Source organism: Pleurodeles waltl, chromosome 6 (genome assembly GCF_031143425.1).
Source record: "Pleurodeles waltl isolate 20211129_DDA chromosome 6, aPleWal1.hap1.20221129, whole genome shotgun sequence".
In the NCBI taxonomy this organism is placed as follows: domain Eukaryota; kingdom Metazoa; phylum Chordata; class Amphibia; order Caudata; family Salamandridae; genus Pleurodeles; species Pleurodeles waltl.
Window position 1 is genome coordinate 600,464,391 of NC_090445.1, and position 24,296 is coordinate 600,488,686.

General features: G+C 45.7%; 1 protein-coding gene across 1 annotated transcript in view; it reads right to left on the reverse strand.

Moving 5' to 3' along the window:
• Nucleotides 1-1,406: 1,406 nt before the first annotated feature.
• Nucleotides 1,407-24,296, reverse strand: part of ITPR3 (inositol 1,4,5-trisphosphate receptor type 3) — a 467,836-nt gene continuing 444,946 nt past the window's right edge. The window contains exons 56-58 of the mRNA XM_069238858.1: nt 14,379-14,539; nt 13,601-13,762; nt 1,407-2,805 (exon numbers count right to left, since the gene is read on the reverse strand). Coding sequence (XP_069094959.1) covers nt 2,698-2,805; nt 13,601-13,762; nt 14,379-14,539 — 431 coding nt within the window. The 3' untranslated portion in view covers nt 1,407-2,697. The remainder of the gene's footprint in view (nt 2,806-13,600; nt 13,763-14,378; nt 14,540-24,296) is intronic.

Sequence of the window (24,296 nt, forward strand, 5' to 3'; positions counted from 1 at the left end):
GACCTCGAGCGTGAACGCTCTCTACTCGAACGGCATCGAGAATCACGACGGCGCCGGAAGTCACGGTGACGTCGATGAGATTTCGCTGATGAAGATCTGCGCCGGTGCCGCTTTTTCTTCTTTTTGGACTTCGCCAAAAACAGCTTAGCCTCTCGTTCCTTCAACGCTTTAGGATTCATGCGTTGACAGGATCCACATTCTTCCACTTCATGGTCAGAGCTCAGACACCACAAGCAATCCACTTGTGGGTCTGTCACCGACATCTTGCCCTCGCACTCTCTACAAGGCTTAAAGCCCGACTTTTGTTGTGACATTTCGATAGATACAGTAACTGTAACTACGCAGCAGAAACAGTTGCTCCCTCGAAGAATAACCGTCGCTCGAAGGCACGGAAAAAAGGGAACTGACGTCAGTACGCTGGCGAGGACCTCTTATTGCCTGTATGACATCAGACGGCGTCACGTGGGAGTCGGGCAATTATGACGTCCTCGTCGACGTGCTGAAGCTATGAGAAAATTTCCGGCGGATGCTGGCGCATGGGGAAAATTCAATGAGTGAGGAATCCACAGGTAGTTGTATCCATCAGAAATGTTGAACACTCCCTCCATGAGGAAAAGAACTCCTAAGCCGAGGACACAGATAACAAAGTGCAGATGCTAGGCTCCATGGAGGGTCAAGCTAGGGAACTCTTTCTATGTACGCTCACAAATGCAAACTTTGGTTCCAACTTTACTTTTAAAAAAAACAGGGTGATGACAGGAATGCTTGAATTACTTTCACGCTGCATCCCAGGCCATCACTGAGCCTTTATCTCAGCCTACTCCATTACTGGTCATGTTACTTCTGGAGATAGGGTGTATATGATACAAGATGTTCTGCGGTCACCAGCAAATGGGGGTATTTCCAAGATGAAATATGTTAACCCTTTATTCTTGCTTTTTCTCGATTACGGCCTTTTCAGACTGGCATGCCAACCCATTGTGGTAGCAGCTTCAATGCCTAGTTTAGCCACTGCTCTGCTATAGGGTATGTTCTCTCATCCCAGAATGAATCCGTGGCTCCATGGCAGTCATTGACCAAGTTAAAAAGCTCGCTGGGTAGCACCTCTAAACAATATGGTGTCCTATACAAATAAAGTCTACAGATTAGTTGTCATGCCTTTGCAATATTCTGGACTTTCCTAACAGCAGGTCTTGCCCCATGCCCATCTAGTGACCAATAACCTACTCTAAGGTGTATAACAACTGTACTGATAAACTCAACTTACTGTTAGTCCATGCCTACAAGAGCTGTGTGCAGCAGCAATAAACTCTACTAGATGGTCAACAAAAAGACTTACTGGTGAATCATCCATCCATACCTGATGACTCATCCAGTTTCCATTCATAACGTTAAGAACACAAAAGTTTCATGAAAAAAATCTCTCATTTTTATTTTGTTGAAAGAAAATGTACATCTTACATCTCAAGCTTCGGAGATCGATAGGACATCACCCCAAATGGTAATATACAATCCCTAGGTTTCCCTTCCTCTGTCATTTCACAAAAAAAACACAAACACCATTCACAGTGCATCTCACCTCTGTGCCTCCCTTTGGATGTGTCTAACTGGTTAAATAAGGCCCGATACAGGGTAATCTATTCACACCAACTACAATCTTCCTCGCCATCTGTTTGTGTTGCAGAGGTGCAGAGAACAAATTGGACACAGTGGACTGAGCACACATGCACGAGGCACAAAAAGGGAGTCAAAGTGTCCTTTGAAGTGATGTCTGAGGTACAGCATGTGGCACAATGTTTGGAATCATTTCCTGGATGAAAGCAATAAGTTAATGCACCTACTTTACAGTAATGACTAAATGTGATATTGCTTCTGTCTCCTTGATATGTACTTACAAACAATAATGTAGTGTGTGTGTGTGTGTGTTTGTGTAGAGGCAACACAATTTACAGTATTAAACCCTTCCAGTCCATATATACAGTAAACATAACAAACCTGCCCATGGCAAGGAATAGTGCCATATCTATGTGACCAATATTGCTCTGTTAGGTAGGGGATGGCCAAGTGGCACCTGAAATAAATGGCGAATGCGATGAAATTCAGCGCTAAAGCCCCTACATAGAAGCCTTGTCCTTGCAGATCAGAAATCCAGCAGAAGTCGCCCTACAGGGATTAGACATAACTGTCAGTGGCCACAAAAATGTCTCTAGTTCTTCAGAACATTGGGAACGGAAACAGGGATTCACTGTTGGGATTTAGGCTAACCGCTGCAGTGGGCAAAGGAGTAAAGACTGAGAACTCAAAGGAGATGCCAAGTTTAAGACTGGCAATACAAAACAGTCACCCAATAAGAGGATTCCTAAATAAATTATCTCTCCACACATGCTAAAAGGTGATCCCAAGGATAGTGGTTTGCAACACATATGTGATTTGTGATGAAGACCTCAACGACTACCAGTTATGAGAGACCACTGCATTTATATGTGCATGCTCATCCCACTTTCGTTCTCTCTGCTTTCTAATGTGTTTTAGATTTCATGCCACTCAGAAAATCCAGGATAAGATTCGTGGGCACATGGTCTTGTGTCCTGCCTCCTGCGACAGGTCAGAATGGTCCATTGTCTGTCCAATTCCACTGCTTAACCCCTCAACGCTGAGCAACCAGAGGTGATGATTCCCGGGAGAGGGAATGGACAGCTATCTGATCATTTCAGATTGGGTTCTTGCAACCTGGTTGCTCCCACTCGTGCTGTTCTGCACGTCCACGAAGCCCATGCGCTGCCGTCGTTTCCTCTGCTCCGTCATCTACACAATCCAAAAGAGATAGGACAATGTTATGAATGTGCAAATTAGTTAATTGGTTGACCACATTTGCTCACAACCGCATCCTCTGCTTTGTTCTCAAGCAAGAGAGCTACATCAGCAGCCCTCAATTAAATGAATGTAATAACATCAGTCATCAATGAGGAAGTGAGACCTTACAGCAACAAACTAACCTCCTGTGAAACCTTTATACAACATAGTCACACAAATCAAAAGAAGTTACAGTAACTTAGGCAGGAAAAAAAGGTATGTTTGAAAGCAACTAAATATTCAAAGGGATTTTTCTATCCTTGTGGGTTGACCCCTTATTTTCCACTTCTAGTCTTCTCTCTTCCTACCCCTTTCATCCCCTTCTTGCCCTCAACACATCACATGTTTTCTGCCTTTAGGGGAGATCTGCCCCTTTCTCCTGCTGCCAAAGGTGGCCATTGATTCTTCATTTATTTACAAACTTTCTGTGACTAAAGAGAGGTGAGATTTTACGCAGTCCTAAAATGATGTATAGCATAGTGTTCACATCACTGGACATGACGGGATCTTTGACTGGACACCATTACAGCAAAATAACATTGCATTATCTACGACCAGACAATGACATAATTACAAATAACATCATATGGCTTAGGCCAGATTGCAGGGAGTGGACGTATTTCTATATTTTCAAGCATACCACAAGTCTCACACTGAGCTCTTCAGTTTTCCAAGGCCTTACATGATAGCTCATTCAGTCCAGGATTATACACTGAGAGATTTGTAGACCTGGTTATCCCATTAGAAACTCTGGACTACAAGTTCCACATTGCAAAGCAAAAACATAGACTGGATGAGGTACTCACATATGGACTTGAGAAACTTAAGAACTCCGGTGACACAAAAATGTTATTATAAAACACTCAGGCACTCACAGAACAAAAGACCACAAGCAGTTGCTGCGCATTGGCAGGGTGCCGGAAGATGACAGGAAGCACCTTTCTGCCCAGGGCCGGCTTTAGGACTGGTGGGCCTTGTGCGATAGTTTATTGTGGCGCCACCCACCCCATAACCTCCTCCTCGTTTTCACTCACCACCACCCGGAAAATGTGCCCCTCATCTCTCCATCGCTCCCCTTTCACATACATTCATGTGTTTAAAAGCCACTTGTAAAGGCTAGCTTTACTAATCCACTCAGCTAGCCACATAAAATATAAGGGCATATTTAAGAGCCCCTAGCGGCATCATTTTTTTATGCTAACGTGGCGTTAGAAGGCCAAAAACGCTGTGACATATTTACAAAGTGGCGCAATGCATGCATTGCGCCACTTTGTATCCCTTTGCGCAATATTATGCCTGCGCCTGGCATAGTGTATGCAAAGGTGGCATTTTCCCATTAGGGAGGGCCAAAAAAATAGAGCAAAGAAATCTGACAGATTTTTTTGCGCCATTTATTTCTGTCTCTGAGCAGGCGTTAAAAGGAGGCATCTGTTGGTTACAATGCGCCTCTGGGTGCTTTGCAGGATTAGCATTAACATTTTTTACGCTAATCCTGAAAAGCGCCGAACTAGCGTCATAAATTCTGACACTAGTCCCCTAACTACCGCCATGTTGCCCCATATTTTAAATACAGTGCACACATGGTGGTATTAGGGGAGCACTAAGGGGTGCAAGAAAAGTGGTGCAGCACTGTGTGCAGCGTCGTAGGGGCATATTTAAGAGCCCCTAGTGCCAGTCTGACGCCATATTAGTGTAATTTTTCGTAAGCTTATGTGGCGTTAGAAGGCAAAAAACGCTGCGCCATATTTACAAAGTGGCTCAATGCATGCATTAAAAGGAGGCATCCATTGGTTGCAATGGGACTCTGGGTGCTTTGCAAGATTAGCGTCACAATTGATGCTAATCCTACAAAGCGCTGAACTAGCGTACAAAATTCTGACGCTAATCCCCTAACTACCGCCATGGTGCACCGTATTTTAAATATGACGCACACATGGTGGCATTAGGGGTCCCTAAGGGGTGCAAGAAAAGTGGCGCTGCACACAGTGCAGCACCACTTTTCTTAAATATGCCCCATAGTTCTTTTTTTTTGCAGCAGGCATATTAACCCTCTATGCTACTTTATCTTGAGTCAAAGCTGCCACTAGGCAAAACTCCCAACTCTCTCTGTAGCAGGAACATAAATCACAAGAGGCATCTTGACATTTTAATTGTTTCTTGAAGGCTAAACGCACAAGGAACTTTTCAGCAGGTGCTTTTAAATTGCATGTTTCCGAAGTTATTGCTAAACACAGCGCCCCCCTGAGGTCGGCGCCCGGTGCAGTCGAACCAATCGCACTGCCCAAAAGCCAGCCCTGTTTCTGCCTATGGGCTGTCAGCTTTTACAAGGCATTGTAAGGAGTGCACAGAAATGCCACGGGATAAAGAAAGGAGAAAACGGTTCATTATATTCAGGATGTCCGGTATTACTGAGCTAGTGCGGGAATTACCTAGACATGCCAGCACAGTCTGTTACCACTATCGCAGCATTTGTGCTTGGTACTTCACAGCAGTGCCAGCGCTAGGTCACAATGTTACACTGACCTGGAAGTGCTAATGCTCCGGAGCGCAGTCACAGTGCAGGGACAACATCAGAGGCCCTGCTCTCCACAAGCGCCTGTAGACTGACGAGAGAACACGCACGTATACTCTAACTAGTGTGGCAGTGGCCCCGAGCGGTGCACAACCGGTGTATTCATCCCTTCTGGCCCAGCTCACCGAGGGGTGCATTTGATGCAATAGATTACGGAGTACTGGCCAGGTGCTACACTACATCCCTCCCCAAGTTGGCTGACAAGTTCTCCCTCGCTCTGAGTGACATGGAGTAGAAGAGGGCAGGATGACGGGCCAGAAAAAAGAATAGTGGTGAACAACACAGGGGCATATTTATACATTTGTGACGAATTTGCGTCACATTTTTAACACAAATTCGGCGCAAAACTAACTCCATATTTATATTTATTTTTTGATGTTAGACCCGTCTAACGTCAAAATATTGGAGTTTGCACCATTTTTTAGATGCATGAACCTACTTTGCGTCAATGAGATGCAAGGTAGGCGTTCCCATCTAACAAATTGTGCTAACCCCATAGCCCCATATTTATCCCCCTGTGCTACAATAACGCATGGGTCGGAGGAGAGGATAAATAATAGGGTCAGACCAGGCGTTAGCAGACCTGTGGACCCATTTCCATGGTTAATCACCATGGAATGGGGCCACAAGTTCCCTCCTCAAGGTATGTATAGGTAAGTATTTTTTTTCCCATTAAAGTGCCATCAGGGGCCCAACTTGGGGTCCCCTTCATGGCACAGGGTGTAATGGCCATGCCCAGGGGACACTAGTCCCCTATGCTGGCCATTGGGTGGTGAGTATGACTTCTGTCTTTTCTAAGACAGGAGGCATGTGGTATGGATGGTTTTCCGTCAGAAAATGATGCTAGGTTAGTTAGAGGCATATTTTTTCCCTCTAACCAGCCTAACGTCAGTTTGGTGCAAAACCCCCTTCTCCCATACCGCCAGCCACGCCCGACTAACGTAATTTGTTTTTCGCTAGCCCACCCTTTGCATCGGCACCATTCCATAAATATGGCGCCTGGCTGGTGCTAAGAAATGGCGCAAGCCGGTGCTAAACTTTTTGGTGCAAAACTGCATTAGTGCAGTTTTGCATCAAAAAGTAAATATGTCCCAAAGTATAAATCCTCATAAGTCCACAGGTCTCAGCTCACATGCATAGTCTCTCGGGCCCATATTTATACTTTTTTGTGCCACATTTGCATCACTTTTTTACGCAAAAGCAGCGCAAACTTACAAAATACAATTTTGCATCAAAAAATGTTGCAAATGCGGTGAAAAAAAGTATAAATATGGGCCTCAGTAACTTTGCGGGACCTGGATTAGGCTGGAGATGTATCACTCGCTTCTCTAATCCTTTCCTCCCGGATCTCCCGGGTGTCGCTAGCCTCACTGCTACTTGCCATTTGTTCGCTTCTTGGTGGTGTAGTTCTTTGTGGTGCTCCTTCGGTCTATGGTGGGTTGTCACTAGGAATAGCAGGGTGGAATGTTTTGGGGCCTCTGGAGTGATCCAACTAATCGCCTCTGGGGACTCCTTTGACTGGGTCAGTACTGGTTTCAGGAATCTGTGCCTTTTTGAAACAGGATATTTTTCTGATCCCCTGCGGGTGGTTGTGATCATTGTCCCTGGGATCTTTGAGACCTGCCATTGATCCTTCTTAAAGGGTGCCATGAATTTCCACCCAGGGTGGTGATCTCATTTTAGTACCCAGCATCCCATCCGGACAGTTGATTGTTTGTTTCTCTCCATTTCTGCTGGGCTGACGCTGCACCCAAAGGCATGGGCTGCCAGGCAGGACCGGTTAGAGTAATGTCCCTAGTCTCAGAATCAGAAGGTCAATGGAAGCACACTTTGTGGTGCTGTGGAGAGTGTGCCAGTAAGCCTTCAGGAACTGGTGCATGTAAAACTCCGGGCCAACTCCTTGATCTACCCCAGTCTGCATATAACAAATCAGTTGAACACCCATACTTGCATTTTAAGCTGGCTGATAATAGTGAAAAGCACTGACTGTGTGTTTGTTTCTTAGGCCCTACAAGGCAAGCCTTTCTGGTCCATGAAGTAAATGTACTTGAATGCAGAAGACTTCAGAAGGTAATATCCTGTATAGTCTTATTGGGATAGTTTCCAGCACACCATATCAAATGTGTATATTTTTCTTTACCCTATCTCAGTCATAATAAAATAAGAATTTAATTGGGCACTGAGGTAATTTTAATTCACTCTCACCTTCACCACACCTTTTTCACAGATCCCACCACTTTTCTATACCCAGTGGTCACACTTCCTCCTGGTTGGAGGCAAAAAGAAAAACCTAATGATGATACTAGCGGATATAAGTACATCAGAGGGAAATAATATACCACTAGTAGAAAGTAGCTGGAGAGGGTCTTAAAATGTATGGACAACCCTGGTGAACTATATGGAGTGGTTTTACTCTCATTGATGTATATAGTAACCTGACTGGAAGCTGAGTGAAAGCCCTGTACTGCTTCTATCTCTCTTTCTTTTAATTGTTTTGTGAATCCCCATGACATGGCCAGTGCTTTCAATTCGATTTAGGCATATAAGTCTCAGTGTCAATTAGGGCGCGACTGGACTACAGGGTTGGGACCTATTGCCCTTGGCTCGTTTCCTATGGAAGAACAGCACCTAGGCTAACCAGGCTGACATTTACTACCAGTTCTGTGTTGCATTGCGGGTTGAAGTTGGCCAAGAAAGCACCCCGCAGTAGAGTGTCCTTCACACTCTGAAACGGATTGTTGGCTTGGTCGCTCCAGCTCCACTCAGAATTATGGCTAGTTAGGAAACAAAAGGCTCACATTAGGTGGCCATCCCTAGAAATCCGCCTTATTCGGGTTGACTTGCAGGCAGTCTCTGGAGAAGATGTACTCAAAGAATTCTACTGATGTTTCAAAGAAAGACCACTTATGCTAGTGCAGTGTCACCCTGGCTTGCAAGATGTGTCAACGTGGCTCGTAGTCTCTGGTTGTTTTCTTCCAGGGTCTTGGAGTATATCAAGATGTCAACTCTTATGTTCAACACCTCTGTCAGCCCCAAGAGGGTTTCCAGTATGATATTTTGAAAAACTTCTGCAGCTAAAACATAGCCTCAGGCCGACATGGATGGAGAAAGTAGTGATGTAGTGGATCAACAGGTCTAACTCTATCTGGTGGTAGCTGGCATTGAGGTCAAGCATCAAAAACCATAGAGATTCATTATTATGTTGTCCATGGTGCAGTTGAGATATAGGGCCAGATGTAGGAAGAAACCAATTTGCGAGTTGCAAATTGCGAGTCCTTCCGACTCGTAATTTGCAACTCGCAAATTGGTATGCAGAACGGTGTCTCAGACACCTTCTGCGGCTCGCTATGGGGTCGCAAAGACCCACCTCATAAATATTTATGAGGTGGGTTGCAGTTTGCGACCCCATAGCGAGTCTAGGCACTCACGGGGATGGTGGCCTGCTGGAGACAGCAGACCACCATGTCCGTGACTGCTTTCAAATAAAGCAGTTTTTTTTTCTCTTTGGAGCCCGTTTTCCTTAAAGGAAAACGAGCTGCAAATAGAAAAAAATACCGAAACCTTTTGTTTCGGTTTTTTTCAGAGTAGGCAGTGGTCCATAGGACCACTGCCTGCTCTGAAAAATATTTTTTGTGGCATTCACAAAAAATAATTTTGTGAGCATTCACAAAGGCGAATGAGTTACCATCCACTTCAAGTGGATGGTAACTGCGAGTTGATTTGCGACCGCTTTCGCGGTCACAAATCAACTTACATTGCGGTGCGAGTCGCAAATAGGAAGGGAACACCCCTTCCTATTTGCGAGTCGAGGCGCAAAAGCCTACCTACATCTGGCCCATAGTTCTCTGCAGATCACTTTATTTGACAGCCTTGTGTCCATGCACAGGTAGATTACTCCTGGTCGTCATGATATGGGAGCTACCACCAGTGGGGATACCCCTGGAGTGGGACCAGTCACTTTTTTTTAATTATTCCTAGCTGCTTCAGATTGAGCTCTTCTTTCACTTGCAGGCACAGGCACAGATGGAAGGGCAGTCTCCTGTGTCGCTTTGTGATTGAGGTAAATTGAGGGATCAATGTTCAATTCAATTTGTGGTCCTTCAGGTACCAAAGTCCCTTAAACAGTTGCAGGACCTCTTTGAGGACTGTTTCTTCCTGCACATCGTGGATGTGCATGGCAAAGAATAGCTGTCCTAAGTCCTCAGGAGGTTGACACCCTTTCAGCGTTCCTGTACCTTCCTTCACCACAAGGAACTTGGCATCTTTGATGAGGGTGCCATTCCCCACATGAACCTCTATTATCCCATGCGAGAGGCAATTGGGTATGCTTAGATCTTTGCTGAGGCAGGTAGTAGAGGTTCGAGGCTCAAATCTCTGAATTGCCGCAAGTCCATTCTATTCACTGATGCCTCATTGTCAATCAAGGTTGGGACAGGGGCTTCAGCAATGGTCATAGCGCACATCAGTGGTGGTCTGCACTTGGCAGTGGCACAACTTGTGAACGAAATCATGAATACATTATCTTTGTGGCTGCAGTTGGTGTTTACTCGTGCTTGCCACTTGCCAAGTCACAGTGGTAAGCCTCAGTCATCTATTGTTAGCTGCCTTAGCAAAGGGTTGAGGGGTGCCCTGCTCTGAAGTCAGAGCCCTTTTTCCATACACTGGCACACACAGTTGAAGTGGTTGAGTTTCTGAAATTGGGAACAAGACCTTTGTTTTAACGCCATACGTCAAGTGCCAGTGGTTCCTGGTTGCAATGTTGTCATTTGGTTTGGTTTGTGGTCTGCGGTTTTTGTGTGGGTACCTTCACGGTATGTTTGTATCCATAATTCACCCACTCCTCCTTCTCCATCACAGGCCTGGGCACCCCAGAGCTGGCTGTTGCTGTACCTACTGCCAGGGTCATTGCCATCTCTTCCACTCTACTATTTGGGAGTTCATGTTACTGTGTCAGGATGAGAATGTCCTCTGGTTAATGCGATCTCTTGAATGGAACCCACTAAAAGTCTCAAGTTCATGCTGTTGGTCTTGGCGCAGCTTTAACCTTTCAAGGTTGGGGTTCAATTGCAGTTCAAAGTATGCATTTAAAGCCACTACCGCTGAATTGTAGTCATCACCACTACCTTTTGCTGGGAGTATCTCAAAGAGTTAATAAATCTCCTCACCCCCCAAAATGCAGGAGGGCTGACTGCTTCACAGTACCGTCCGTTTTGTGAAAGGAGTTGTTCGGCTTGCCCATCCACATCTTCCACCGTGGGGTGGTGGTTGCCTGGTAAATTAGGGCACTAGATGGCAGCAAAGACGTCACAGATTGCAGCTGTGGGTGAGTCAGGGCTTGATGCGATGGCGGATCACCAGCAATCACCCCACTTGTAAGGATATTAGCCACTCACTGAGGCATAGTAACTGGCTACTTCCTTCACAAGCGCTGGATATCAAGGGGGCAAAACACTTGACTCTGCTATTTAGTTGACTTTGGGATCTGCCTCCTCTGCGCGGAGTCCCCTAGGGAGTGTCCTGGTACCAGGCCTCACCTTGCATTCCTGGGTAGACATTGAGCTAGCAGGGCCAATGTATGTGAGGGGCATGGCTTCTACACTCCTGAGAGCCAGGCGGTAGTGCCACTCATTTGGCAGAAATACAGTGAGTCATTTGAGGCCTCCCTCACCCAAACCATCATTCAGGCCCCCAGGCACTGGTGGGTTCGTGTACCCAGGTGTTAGAGCGGACAGCGGGCGTCAGGGCAGTGAGGCGCACCAGCACTGCCTCACTTCAGAGGGGTGTGACACCCCTGCACGTGGGATCAAGATAAGCACAGCAATGTTCCCCTGGACACAACTGTTTCACGCTTCAGGTTGTGCTGCGGGTCTTGGTGCCAGTGTAACCTGCAGCGCTAGGCCACGAAGGATACAGTTGGGCCAATAGAAGACACACACATGTACACTCTGTTGCTCATGTAGGAGTGGCTCCGAGTGGCCCACACCCTTTTTATTTATCCCCTCTGACTTAGCCCTAACCAGGGGTGCATGTGATGCAATTACTAATGTAGTTCTGACTGCATGGCACACTACAGTGCCCATTAGTTCTAAGAAGGGGGCTGGTAGATGAGGGAGACCAATCAGACTGGTGAAGTGTTGCATAATATCGCACTGTCAGCTCAGCTGTGCCTCAGGCTTTGTGTTTACAGCTGCAAGGGTACGTCACTCACCTCGTCTTAGAGACCATTAATTGGGACTCAACTGTAGGCCAGCGGAAGGCTTTAAAACAGCTGTAATAATGGCATGTAAAATCAGCAGGTGATAGGCATCACTAAAAAAAACGGGAGCCTACTGCATAAATCGGTGGGGTTGGCAAGTATGCCTTCAGTTGCACACAACTGAGGCAAAGTCCCAGACCTTTCACTGTTGTAAGGGTATAGGAATCCAGGAAGAGAGTAGCTCATATACTCAGAAAATGTCAAAATGCTAGGTGAATGTGCGGATATGGCTACATCAGTTCCAACTTCCCCTGACTTTAGATTCGCCTGCATAATCTGTTATGTGCCCTCATACACCAATCACACTCTGCACTTGTGCTTTGCACAGCAGAACTAGTAATAGGGAGGATTCAGTCAAAGCTACACGAGGACAGCAGAGTGTTTTTTCTCTGTATGCAGAAGCAGCCAGCACATCTCTCTAGTGCTCAGGAGTCATGTTCATCTGTATCAAACACCCGTGAAAGATGCCTTTCCGTGGCAGAGTTTGCAAGTATATCTGGAAAGACCTAATAGCGTGTGATAATAGACACAATTTCATACTCAATTTGATTGATATTTTAATCATAATTTAAGACATTAATTTACATTTTGGTGTTAATATAGAGTTTCAGGAAACCTTGACATATTTTAGAGAACAATATATCAGTTTAGGGGATATTTGTGAGCTCTTTACAAGTATGGTGCAATCGGGTGTAGTATGTACCACATAGTTTGTAAATACCGTTATCCAAAGTTAAGATTTATCACTTGTGGGAAATACGTCATATTTTCTGTTTTCAACAGGAAATGGTGGAATTACGAACAAAATAATTTTTAACATGCATATTCCGCTTGTCTTTCCTTTTTCTGGGCGTTTTCCCCCAGTACATTTTAGCCGGTTTGACCAGATAGAATATGTCACACAGCTCGTAATTATGATACCTGTGCACAAGAGTTTTCACAGAGATAGGAATTCAGCCTTTAACCTGTAATGAGGATATTTGTACAATTTAAAGTGGTTTGATATTAATACTGAAATGAGTTTTAGTACATATTGGTGTGCTGTCCTTATAATTACTGGTATTACCCCGTGATTTGTGTACTATTTCATGCTAGTGCATGAGGATTTAGAAATGTTTCATGCTAACTGTATGTGATACTGCAATATTGAATAGGGATACGTTCAGTGGTGTAGCATGGGTACCATGGATCCTAATACAAGCATGGGATTTAGGCCCCTATTTTCTTGTTTGGTGGTAAAAAGCATCACTAACTGTGGTGAAGTGGGCCTCTCAGAGCCCTGAGACCTGGTGCCACTGAATTATTGATAGCTATGCCACTGGATACATGTACATGTTGAAACACGTATCTGCAGCATTTCTCGTGAAAGTTGACACATCTTAGGATAATGTGGAGGAATTGTTATGAGTGAAACTAATTTACTAGTTATTACTGTAAGTAATCTAACTTGCTTGAAAATGATTATCACTTTTTCAGCAACTCTTTGGGGAAAGACCCCATAACTATGTGCACATATTTAATCTTGAGCACTTACCAGACTCTGGTGAACAAACAAGGCCTCAAGTGCTTTAACAGTGCACCGAGCTCTTTCCATTCCTTCACAAGAATTAAAGTGGTTATCGGATCTAGTATTTTAAGACAGAACTTTGCTGGCACTCTGAAATTTGGCCTTAGCACATCAGCTGTGAGTGACCTTGGGAAAACATTCATCTTCAAGAAATAATCATTCTATATTTACATACAACCCAGACCTGCTACAAAAGTAACATTTTTGTGCGTTCTGTATGAAAGTACTTCCCTGGTCTTCCACATCAGCAATGTTCAGATAAGTGTGTTCTGGGCCACTATCTGTCTCCTTACGTCTTTCTTTAGCCCACTGACCTGCCAGACACGATAGAACACTGAGACTAAGTCTTTACCTGCTCTTTTAGTTCGTTGAGTTGTCCGGTTAGATGGGACACCAGCCTCATTGTGCCATTCAGCTTGTCCTGCAGGCAGCGGAGCTCATTTTGCTCCCCTTCCCCTTCATTGCTGACCAATGACATGGCTCGCATACGAGGGAACCAGTCAAGGTTCTTACTCTGAAAGTGAGTGAGAGATACATTAGCTACATGGCCATTGGATAAATTCCTACCTTCACAAGCTTCATAAAACCTTCGTTTGACTGCCTGCTTATATCTGTTTCCCTCAACTACCCTGTTTTACATCATACTCTTTCCCTAATTTCCTCATCTTTTTCACGTTGCTGTCACACCAATTACTCCTAACTCTCTACTACCTACACCTGAATTTCTTTCCTATACTTACTCTTCAGTATTTCTGTGTTATTCTCTAATCCCACTGCTTTCCTCTTCCCTTCCAATACCCCCATTTCACATACTCTACTCCCTCTTTTCCTACTTCCTGTTTCACTTGTACATCTGCTTCTTTGTTCCTTCCTATGTCTCCTTATTCTATTGTCTATTGTTTCTCTTTCAGTTAAGATAATGTATCTCTCATTCTTGCCCTGAGATCCATTTTTGTTATCACACGTGCTGTGCCCTTTTTCACATTGAAAGGTTACCTCGCTGTCCCTAGACACTGGAGAACCTCACCCCTTTTCAACATCTCTTCTGCCAGACAACCAGCGTGAATCCCAAGTCAAACCCTCAATGAAGATAAAAGCCCTCCCCCCCCACTTCCGATCCCACTGTGCACCTTAATCATCTGAGCGACATAGCTTTCAGGCCCAGTGTAATCCGTCTTGTTCTTCACCCGCACCAGCACAATGAAGTACAGGTAGTTCCAGATGTTGTGCTCCATCTTAATATGCTCCTCAAATGACACAGTCTTGTTGTCGAACTTATCTCTTTCTAGACCTGGAAAATGAAATGTTGGGATGACATCATTAGAAAAGAAAAGTCCGATGTTGTCCCTAATTCTGGTTTTCATGCTACTGTGGAGGCCGAGGAAATGTGGTTTATCTCAGATGAGTTGCACATGGAAGTTCTAGAATTTCGTGCTGCTACTCTGGGGAAGCCTGCACTTGGCTGCCTTTAGAACACCACTCAAAATGCCTGATATTGCTTCATGTAAATCTTTCACATTTGACTTCCTTTGTGGCTGATTTATGACGCATTAAGCCTACATGGGCCGATACTGCCTACACTGGTTGTTAGAGTCAGGACTACCTATATTTGTCATATTAGAATTCATTTGTATGCTTTTCCGAAAACTCTTGCGTATGCCTGTACTCCAATGGTTTATGTGCCTGCTTTAGGACTGACTGTACAAGTCAGACTTTGATGTTGTCTGCTGTAAAACAACATACAACTGACTAATTACATATAATCTGCCCCTGTGGCAGTTTGAGGCTGACTGTAGTTGTCTGTGACTCCATGTTTGTGCAGATTGTCTAGGACTGCTTGTACCTGCCTGTTTTGAGATTAACTTTTTATTAATCCATTTTGTAACTGTCTCTAACTGCCTGCCTCTAGACTTCTTGGATGTATTTGTTGTCTGAATATGCCGATAGATGCATATTAAAGCTAATGCCCAGAGAGGTTCATTTAAATGTTAACATACAGTGAGGGGGCCTGCGTAAATAAATCTTTTGTGTTTAAGGGCTTGACCCATGTTTCTAAATATCTGTCTACTTTGAGATTGCTCATCTGTTATTTGAGCACGAATGCCTGCCAATAAGGTACTTCTGAGAATACCTGTGAAATGTTTATTTCAATATTACCTGTCTGTGTAGCATGGTTAGGAATGGCATACAAGAATAATAGCCTTTTTCTACCTGTGATCAGTTTTTTCAGCAAACAAAACAAAAATGCAAACCTCTCTTTACTACATGAAACAGTCTTACAAACACTGCAACACAATTAAGAAATATCACAATCAAATAAAAAAAATCAAATCCAGCGTTTGTAGTTTCCCTTGTAAAAAAATTAGAAACTGCCCAAAATAAAACAAAGGCTAGTTATGTTTAAAAAATAATAATCAAAAGTGTTATGTAAGAAAGGTTTGGTGTGCATAGATTGCCCCTTTCCAGTTTACAGAAATAGGCAGAGTTGTAAAAACACAAGCTTATTTTCACCACAGTGTTTTCTTGTTTCAAAGAGGTGGTATTTATTCCATAATTTTGAGGTTTCTGCCTGCTTCCTGTTTGTGGGAGAAGCAAGAATGAAACACAAAGAGGAACCCAGAATACTATTCATTTCTGGAAATTAGGGAAAAAAATCTGAATTAAGAAAGGGTGCATTTGTGTAGAATGCTCATGGGTTTCACAAAGAAACTAGTGGTTGAAATAAAAAATAGTGAAAGTAAGTAGGAAAAAATAGAAAAGAGTGAAAGTGTTTTCATCTATAATTTATTGTACTGAAGCCTGATCTATGAACGTAATACAATGTTATGTCTATATCACTTTTCTGGTTGCGCAGATATACAGTGCTTGTAGGCTGTCAAAAAAACATGCAATACTCCAAGCCATCAAGCGTGCATCAATTCATAAGGTAAAATCTAATTATTAAAACATGAGTATGGAGATAAGCTGTGCATTTTTAAATATGCATACGAGTTGTCTGAATTTAGGAACATGAGTTATTTGTACTCCTCTGAATTTTGGGTTAACCATAATATCAGGTTATTCCGAAGGTGTTTTACAAAATGCATTTTATGTGCACACTGACTTATATCTGTATGCCATAAAGGTAATAAAATTCAATACATACCAAATGTCCCATTCCCATATCTCTATGTGTGGCCAATCGCCGAAGACGACAGCCGCATAATCACCAGCTCCCGAGCCTGGGACTGATAATTCCCATTTATCGTCCGCTTGGGGGAACCGTCCAACACCAAGGCAGTGCATCGATTGTCATCAATAACGAGGGTGAGCTAATTCTGCCGATACGAGCCCCTTGCGCACCTACGGGGACCAGATTTGCTCTCCCAGACATGCTGATGATAGACGCGAGGCCCACATGGGAAGAGGCCGCAGTGCAACACTGTCTCCCTGGGGTGCGAACAGATGGACAGAAATAACGAAACCCACTCATCTGCGGTCCGTCCATGAGACAGCTTCAAACATGGAACTACGAAGCAGGGAAACACGGAGACAGCGCTGCCAAAGGGGGTGCCATGGACGGTCTGGAGGTTGGGACCCCTGTGCCAGCACTATAATAGTAGTGGCGAGACCGTCGGATCCAGACGACATTGCGTGCCGGTGGCCGTCATGCCACGTGGCCAGTCTGCAGGAGACGAGGCCGCCTGGAGTGGAGCTGCAGTGGGCCTGATCCTCCGGCTCCCATGGCCACACGCAGGACGTTGCAGGACATACTAGAGCCACCTCCCTCTTTTGTGGGCATCCCGGATGGAGTCTAAGGCCTGGTAAGCTGGCACCTCACACGTGGTGGTTGGAGGCCTGGTGCAGAGAACACTGACTGCTGGGGGTGCCTAGGTGAGACAGAATTATTGCCTGTGTGCTATCTACTTTGCACATCTGCGTCTCTGTGCCTCCGCACCCACCAGGTGCACCGAGTGGCAACAGATGCTGTGCTGGACTGCAAGATAAAACCTGGTGAGTCTGACCACTTCGTCCTACTGCCATTGACCTGTGCCCGGCAACAGGGCCTACTTGGGATGCTGCACTGTTAGTTGCGCCTCTCATGCTGCCCCCGGGGTTGTCAAGAACCAGACAAATAGACGAAAGGAGCGACCACAGCAAGAATCAGAACTCCCTTTCACTCCCATATGGTATACCTGCTGATACACTGAGAAGTACATCCTGATACGGACCATTCTAAATAAGCACTTGAGGTCCTTCATAAGTGGCAACACGCTACTAGGTTCACAAAGACCTGAACTTTTTCCTCCCCCACCTGTGAGGTGCAACACTGAGAGCTGAGGAAGGTGTACCAGTGCATGCTCATGCAGTATTGTTTATTGTTTACAAGTTTGTGCTCACACCTCCACCTGAGCACAGATATTTGCCAGTTCCCCTGTTGTGACTGATCATTGCCAGATGATTGAGTTGCTTAGCACCCCCATACCAGTAGGATGTAACTTACTACCGAGTTCACAGTCCACTCGTCACTATGGTCTGAACGAGAGGCAAGACTACTGAGATCCGAGCCCAAACTGGAACCCAGTCGACCCACTCAGACAGCTCCCCTATGATGCTAACAGAAGACTGCATACCCCCAACAACTGTTGGACCCTGACAAGATAAATTGGATGTCATATTGAGGGAAATATGAGAGTCTAGAATAGCAATTGAACAACGACTGGAGGCGATAGCTACAGACCTCTCCCTCTTCAAGGATGACCATTAAAAACTGGCAGACAGGGTCAAGACCAATGAGGCCACCATTGCAGACCATACGCCCTGGAAAATAGAATGCATAGCCACTACTGCCAAACTTCTGTACCAAGTTAATATCTTACATGATCGGGCTAAAGATGCTGAAGGGCGGGCCCACCGAAATAACGTCAGAATCATTGGATTAACAGAAGGCATTGAGGGCCCCAACACAACGCAATATGTGGAAGATTGGCTATGCAACACGGTGGCACTGACTGGCCACTCTGACCTGTCCATTGTAGAAAGAGCTTACCGGGTCTCTGCAAGAAGACCTCTCACTGAGGTGCCCCCGCGGTCGGTGTTGGCCCGAATACTATACTATACAGATCATGATGTTGTTCTTCATACCGTTAGGGTGAAAGCACCTATCCTGATGGACAATGCCAGAGTGTTGCGGTTCCCGGACTACACAATTCCAGGCCAAAGACAAAGATCCTCCTTCCAGGGGCTGAAAAGACATTTGCAAACACTGAACCTCTCCTATGCCTTGTTATTCCAAGCCAGGCTCAAAATAATTCACTACCAGAAGAGCCATTTCTTTGAATCTTCTGAAGCCGCCTTGGTCTGGTTGGAACAAACATTCACAGGAACTCACAAACCAGGGCCTTCACCGTATCTTTCACCCAAGACACAGCGGCTGCCTCGGAGATGACGACATGGGTTCAATCAATGGGGGCCTGCTCCTCCGACATAGAAAGCCAGCGGGCAGCCGTCATCACCGCAACCTCCCTTAAAGATCGACCACCTTCCACGATGAGCTCCTCAGCGGACAGTGCATCTCTCTCAGACTCAGAAGATAGCATGGCATTGTTCTCCTCTATTACCCTGCCGACAGCCAACGATCTTCTATACTGACAGATAAGTAAGACTTTCTCCTGCGGTGAGGAGCAAGAGGTGGCTCAGGTGAGGCTTGATGACTATACTCATTGCCTCCTGTATAACTCATATAATCAAGACTGCCATTGACAATCCTGAGCACTGAATAATACATGTCCACCCACCATAGTGATTTCACTACTATTTGGGTGTCAGGTCCCGGCTTGAACTGAGTTTGTTGACTCCTATAGAGTTGGTCACTGGTGCTGCAGCAATGATTGTTGGATCTACTCAATGTACCCCACAAGCAAGTGCACACATTTTTTTTTATTACTGTTAGTATGGTTAGTTACGCAGATTTAGTCAAATGGGTTAATTCCGCTGGACCTTGTATTGGGTGGATTACTGTTTCTGTTTCACAGACATCAATCCACTAGATTTATGCTAATAATGCCTCCTGTATGCCTACATTTGTTTCTTCACACTTCTACACGTTGAGAGATGAAGTCTGTTGCACACCACTATAACATAATCACCTGGAATGTCTGAGTCCTGGGCTCCAGACACAAATACCATAGGATACTTGCTCAGTTACATCACAGACAGGTGCACATAGTGGGCCTACAGGAGACGCACTGCACTACCAATGAGGCCCTTAAACTACGTAAGAAATAGAGGGGTCAATTCTTTTACATCACATACTCTGCCTTTGTGCGGGGAGCAGCCATATGGGTCCACTCTGGGGTCCCCTTCATGGCACAGGACTCTAGGATTGAACCACAAGGCTTTACTTTGGGACACCCTAGACGAGCAACTGGTGATACTGGGAAGCATGTACGCCCCAAATACAGAGCAGGATGTATTTCTCACACACCTGTCCACGGTCTTAGCAGGCTGGATGCCATATCCATGGTTAGTGGGCATGGACATTAATGTTCGATGTGGATCTAGATCATTCACATCCTCCTTTGCCAGGCACTAGCACTCTTTGCCAGGCCAAGGCCCTACAGAACCAAATACAGAGTTGGACACTAATGAATACCTGGCACAGCTGCAATGCAGGAATGCTGAATACTTATTTGTTTCCTCCCCACATGCCCTACATGTTGCCCTGGATCAAATCCTTTGCACTACATCACTCCTCTATAACATCATCCACACCACATACTTAGTGAAAACCCTAATAGACCATAACACACTGGAACTGACACTGTCCTGGGGCCAAGTACCGACTCTTGTACCAACATGGCGCCTATGCCCGAGCTACTAAAGGACGGTGTGTTCCGTGACACTTTGGCTCAAACAATAGATAACTATTTCGCCAAGAATACCAACATCGCCTCCTCCCTACTAGTGCAGTGGGAGGCATTTAAAGTTGTGGTCCGGGGGACAGCCATAGGGATGATTGTGGGGGCTCAACAGATGGTCCATCGTGAGCTAGGGCGCGTGGAAGAGGAGATTGGCCTTCTAGAGAAAGCAAGCGTGACAGACCCATCTTGCACACCAGAGCAATAGGCAGTGAGGATCAATAATGCAGACCTCCTCGAGCCCCTCCACGTCATAGACTGCAGAACTTACGTGCAAAAATCCCACAAATTGGGCACGCTACGGGCCCAGATGATCAAAGAACACCCTCTCCCATTCCTATTACTAATGTTGCTACCCTCAGATGACCCCCATGCTATTACACAACTTAAACGTAATACCGCCTTCCCTGACTATTACGCAAATCTTTATTTGCCCCCACCCCTGGCAGGACCCTCAGAGCTCCACTCTTTTCTGCATGGCCTAACATTACCCCACTTAAATATTGTATACAGAGAAACCTTAAGGGCTCCGTTGTCCACTGGTTAAATCTATGCGGCCTTTAAGAAAGTACCTCGTAATAAAACCCATGGAGCTGACGGACTCCCAGTTGAGTTTTATACCACTTATATTAACCTTTTAATACCACAGTTGGAATGCTTTTATAAATCCTTCTTGGAGTAGGGAGCGTTACCTCCCACCAGAAGGCGGGCCCTAGTGACATCTTTGTTGAAATATGGCAGAGCCCCTTCAGATATATCCTCCTATAGATCAATGTCACTACTCACCACTGAATACAAGATTTTGAGCAAAGTATTGGCGCGTAGAATCCTCCTCTTGCTCCTCAAGATCATTCACACAGACCAATGTGGCTTTGTCCCCAATCGTAATATTGCCCTAAACATACATCGACTGGACCACATTATATATGTTACTCAAGTCCAACGCTCATTGGCTGGATGCCTTTCATTGGATCTAAAGCAGGTGTTTGATACCTTGGGGTGGGACTACATGCTGGCTGCTCTTCAACAATTTTGGATTCCTACCAGGTATATGCGATTGGTCAACCTGCTATACACCTCCCCCACTGCGAGGGCGTGAACGGGTGCATATATATTGGACACATACCCCATCCTACATAGCACGAGGTATGGCTGCGCCTGTTCCCTATGTTATTTGTGAAAGCACTGGAACCACTGGCACAGAGACTTCGACAGGGCGCACAAGACTGGGGGATATTAATAGGACGCACACTCCAAGCGACTTTTTTTGTATCAGGTGATATGTTACTTTATTCCAGAGATCTTCACACAAATCTCCCCACAGTTGCTCAGACATTTACAGACTTTGCAACACTCTCTGGACTCTATATAAACTCTGACAAGTCACATGCATTTTTATTTGCAGATACAGAACCAACCATCCCCTTTGTTGATCAAACCATACAGGTGGTACACACTACATTTAACTACTATGGAATACAGGTATAGAAAGATTCAATAGATTTACTGGAGGGGAACCTGCATAGAGCAATCACATCTCTCTGGTCACAGAACGCCTTCTGGATCACATTGCCTTTGTCTGTGGCATGCAGTCTTGCGCTTACCAATATGGTGATGCTCCCACCTCTGCTTTATAATTTTGTGAATGTGCCTGTGGTGGTTCCAGCCCAATACTTTAAACTTTTAAATACTCTCCTGATAGACTTGGTGTGGGGCAATGGAAGGAGGAGAGTGAGCCTTGCTAAGTTATAGCTCCACCTGGACAGTGGCAGGATGGGGGCACCAGATTTTTTATTATATTGCATAGGAGCCCAAAAACAGTGGCTTTCCTACTGGTTAGCTAGACACAACCTTACACAAATCAGTTGCACACAGGGCATGCTAGATCAAGGGAAGCTCCACAGACTGATTTGCCCGGTGCGATGCCCCCTGCCCTAACACTCTCTTACTATTGTGATTAACACTGGCGTACTGGAATGTCGCTAAGAAAGACACAGCATTGGCAACAACATACATCCTAAATACAGCCCTGCTTGGCCTTCTGACCCCAGCAGGTACACTAAGGAAATGGCAATTACATGTCTGGGAGCAAGGTGGCGTCATAAGAGGTGGGGTCACAATGGTTGGGGCATTGTTTAGCAATGGTTTCTTTTTGCACCTCACAGATTTTACTCAAGCACAGGGCCTGCCTGAATCCCTATTTTTAACACATGGCAATATCAGGTGATACATTAAAAAATACTGGGCTCCCTACGAAGCAGAACCACTGGCACAGGAACTAATGCAGGCTATACACACAATGGGTCTCGGTAGACATATGATTAGATGGTTATACTGGGGTGGCTCCGGGCACACTTGCTGTCCTCACTGACCTCACTTCAGACCCAATGGGAAGAGGATCTGAGCTGACAGCTCAGGGACAAACAATGGCCTACACTCCTTTTGTACCCCTCGAGAATTTCCTGCAATTCCAGATTCAAATTTATACAGTTCTCTATATTACACTGTGCATATCTTACACCACATAGACATCATTTAATATTTCCTGCTATCTCATCTGCTTGTCCCCGATGTCCTGACCCAGAAACTGACTGGTTACACATGCTGTGGTCCTTCTCTGTGTTATCCTTATATTGGACATAGATCTGTACCGCCAAAATGGAACTCACGGAGAGGGATGACTGGCAGCTTTGTGAAAATTGAATACTGGGATTGTACTCTCACCCGAAGGTGCTAGAGTGATGGTGCTTTGCTGATCTGGGGTTACTGTTAGCTAAGCGACTCCTGACCAGGAGATGGCAGTCCCCCATGGCACCTACTGTGAGAGTGAGGCATTGCACCAAAAGAAATACAGGAGATTAAGAAAACAGATGATAGCACTAGAATGGGATGCACTCTTGGAATCCTTCAAGGTTTAAGGCACAGATGAAAACTGAACAAGCGCCTTAGACACTATGAGGGTCATTCTGACCCTGGCGGCCACCGGCCGCCAGGGCCACCGACCACGGGAGCACCGCCAACAGGCTGGCGGTGCTCCAATGAGCATTCTGACCGCGGCGGTTCAGCCGCGGTCAGAAGCGGAAAGTCAGCGGTCTCCCGCTGACTTTCCGCTGCTCTTTGGAATCCTCCATGGCTGCGGAGCGCGCTCCGCAGCCATGAGGATTCTGACCCCCCCTACCGCCATCCAGTTCATGGCGGGAAAGCCGCCATGAACAGGATGGCGGTAGGGGGGGTCGCGGGGCCCCTGGGGGCCCCTGCCGTGCCCATGCCAATGGCATGGGCACGGCAGGGGCCCCCGTAAGAGGGCCCCGAAAAGTATTTCAGTGTCTGCCTTGCAGACACTGAAATACGCGACGGGTGCCACTGCACCCGTCGCACCTTCCCACTCCGCCGGCTCGATTACGAGCCGGCATCCTCGTGGGAAGGTCGTTTTCCCCTGGGCTGGCGGGCGGTTTTACTGGAACCGCCCGCCAGCCCAGGGGAAAACTCGTAATACCCGCCGCGGTCTTTTGACCGCGGCGCGGTAATTTGGAGGGCGGGATCCTGGCGGGCGGCCTCCGCCGCCCGCCAGGGTCATAATGAGGCCCTATCTCTGGACACGTCCTTGTGCTCCTATGGGGTTACATCTGCCCTGTTTATCCATACAGTGAGAGCACAGCCCTGCCCTATGGCTTAATGAATCTACTACCATGCACAACACCTACCTATGGACCATAAAACGAATGCTACCCAACACTATACACTTCACTATTTATGTAGTGGCAGGAGACATACACACAGCTCGATGTCTAGTTCGGATGGGGAAGAGGGGAGTCAGCTCATGTTTATGGATCTGGCGATTGCACTAAACATGAGATCCCCTCCTATGTGAGAGGAATTGGGTGCACCTGACTTTTTTTTTACTGTTTGTGACAAAAACTAAATTTGGGCCAAGAGTCAGCCAGCACCGGGAAAATAAATACCACGCCAAATGTTTCTGAAACCAGACAACCTTCTGAGTCCAGGGTGGTGTGGCTTCTGGGAGCCCGATCATTTTTCTTAACTGAAATTCCCTGAAAACATAAAACTTTGACTAAAATGACAGATTTTTCTTATTCTCAGAAAAGAAAATTCTAGAATTAGTGGCATTAACAAAAGTCCTATTGCCCC